This window comes from Strix uralensis, chromosome 24 (assembly GCF_047716275.1).
Source record: "Strix uralensis isolate ZFMK-TIS-50842 chromosome 24, bStrUra1, whole genome shotgun sequence".
In the NCBI taxonomy this organism is placed as follows: Eukaryota; Metazoa; Chordata; class Aves; order Strigiformes; family Strigidae; genus Strix; species Strix uralensis.
Window position 1 is genome coordinate 6,945,680 of NC_133995.1, and position 1,554 is coordinate 6,947,233.

Below are 1,554 nucleotides of genomic sequence, written 5' to 3' on the forward strand. Positions count from 1 at the left end.
CTCACTCCCCCAAGGCACCCCAGCTGTCCCTATGCACCCCCACCCCACAGCCCATCCACCCCCCCATTACAGACCCCACAGCCCCCCCTCACCCGCTCCCCCAGCTGCACCCTTCACTCTCCACAGCCCACCCACCGCCTCCCACCTGCACCCCAACCCTCACAAGCCCCCACCCCGCCCCTCGCTGCCCACAGCTCACCCCCAGAGACCCCTCACCCCCAGAGGACCCCGTTTCTCCCCACAACCCGCCTCCATTTCTCCCCGCACCCTAAACACAGGCCTCTCCGCCCGCCGCAGGCCCTGCCCGCCCCCGTCCCTCTCTCACCGCCGGGCGAGGGGCCGTCCCGGGGGGCCCCGTCCCCAGCCCCGGTGGGGAGGCCCTCGCCAGCCGCCGCCGAGGCGAAGAGGTTCCCCTGGGAGTACTTGACATCGCGGAAGAACTTCTTGGTCTCGCGTAGGTTGTGCTGCAGCCGCGCCAGGTGCCGGTTGTAGTGGCCGAAGGAGCGGCAGAGTTCGCGGATCACCCCGCCGGGACCCCGCCATGAAGGGGCCCCTTCGCCCTCCATGTCCTCCGGGTCCGTTCCGCTATCGCCTCCCCACCGCGGGGGACACTCGGCCCCTGCCAGGCTGCCGCTCTCGGTTTCTCCGCCCCTCTCGGAGGGAACGGCGCGCCCCCGGCGGCCCGGCCTTCCTCGTTTTCCCCCCCACCCCCACCCCTCCCGCCTCCCCCGACCCCCGCCGCCGCCTCCCTCCTCAGGGGCAGCGCCTCAGCAAAGCCGCGCTGCGGCCTGCGCGGAACCTTTATCGGGGCGCCGCGGGGCAAAGGGGGAGGAGGCCGGGCGGACCCCGGGCGCGGGGCATGCCGGGAGCTGTAGTCCCGCGGGGCCTCCTGGGAAATGTAGTCCCGGGAGGCCGACGGGGCTCCCGGACCGGGGCCAGCGCCCCGGGGCCGCCCTCCCGCGGCTGCCAACCCCTCTCCGGGGCGTCCGCCCACTCCCCCTCAGCCTCGGGGGGGCAGGCGGGGGGCGGCGGGGCGGGAGCAACAGGCCGGTGCCAGTGGAGCCACGCCCGCACCGAGGCAAAACAGCGGGACGGCCCCGCTGCCCGGTCGGCACCGCCGGGCCTGAGGAGCTGCGGGGGGCGAAATAAAAATTAAAAATAAATATAGATTAATTACAATTTTAAAAAGGTAGTTTAAAAAGGGAAACCAAAGGCAAAGCGTCGCGCCGCGGTGTCGCTCCCTCGCCGCGCTGCGCGGAGCGGCTCGGCCGGGGGCGGCGGGCCCGGCAGCACCGCGCGCCGCGACAGCTCCGCGCCGCCGCCGCCAATCGCCGCCGCCGGCGCCGCCCACCGCCCGCCGCCATTGGCCAGCGCCGCCGCCACTCAGGCCCCGGCGGCGGCGGCGGCGGCGGCGGGGATGCCGATGCCGATGCCGGCGGGCGCGGAGCCGCCGCGGCGCGGAGCCGCCGCCCGGCCCGGGCACGGCGGGGCAGGCGCGGGCGGGGCGGGGGCGCGCAGCCCGCGGGCCCCGCAGCGGCCGCCCGGGCGCCGCCC

At 75.4% G+C, this 1,554-nt stretch overlaps 1 protein-coding gene across 2 annotated transcripts in view; it reads right to left on the bottom strand.

Annotated features, from left to right (window-relative positions):
• Positions 1-716, bottom strand: part of DSTYK (dual serine/threonine and tyrosine protein kinase) — a 28,494-nt gene extending 27,778 nt beyond the window's left edge. Inside the window, exon 1 of one of the 2 annotated variants that reach the window (XM_074893449.1) lies at positions 326-716. In XM_074893449.1, the coding sequence (XP_074749550.1) occupies positions 326-566 (241 nt within the window). In that variant the 5' untranslated portion in view covers positions 567-716. The remainder of the gene's footprint in view (positions 1-325) is intronic. The other variant, XM_074893448.1, reaches the window with a different exon arrangement.
• Between the last annotated feature and the right edge of the window lie 838 nt (positions 717-1,554).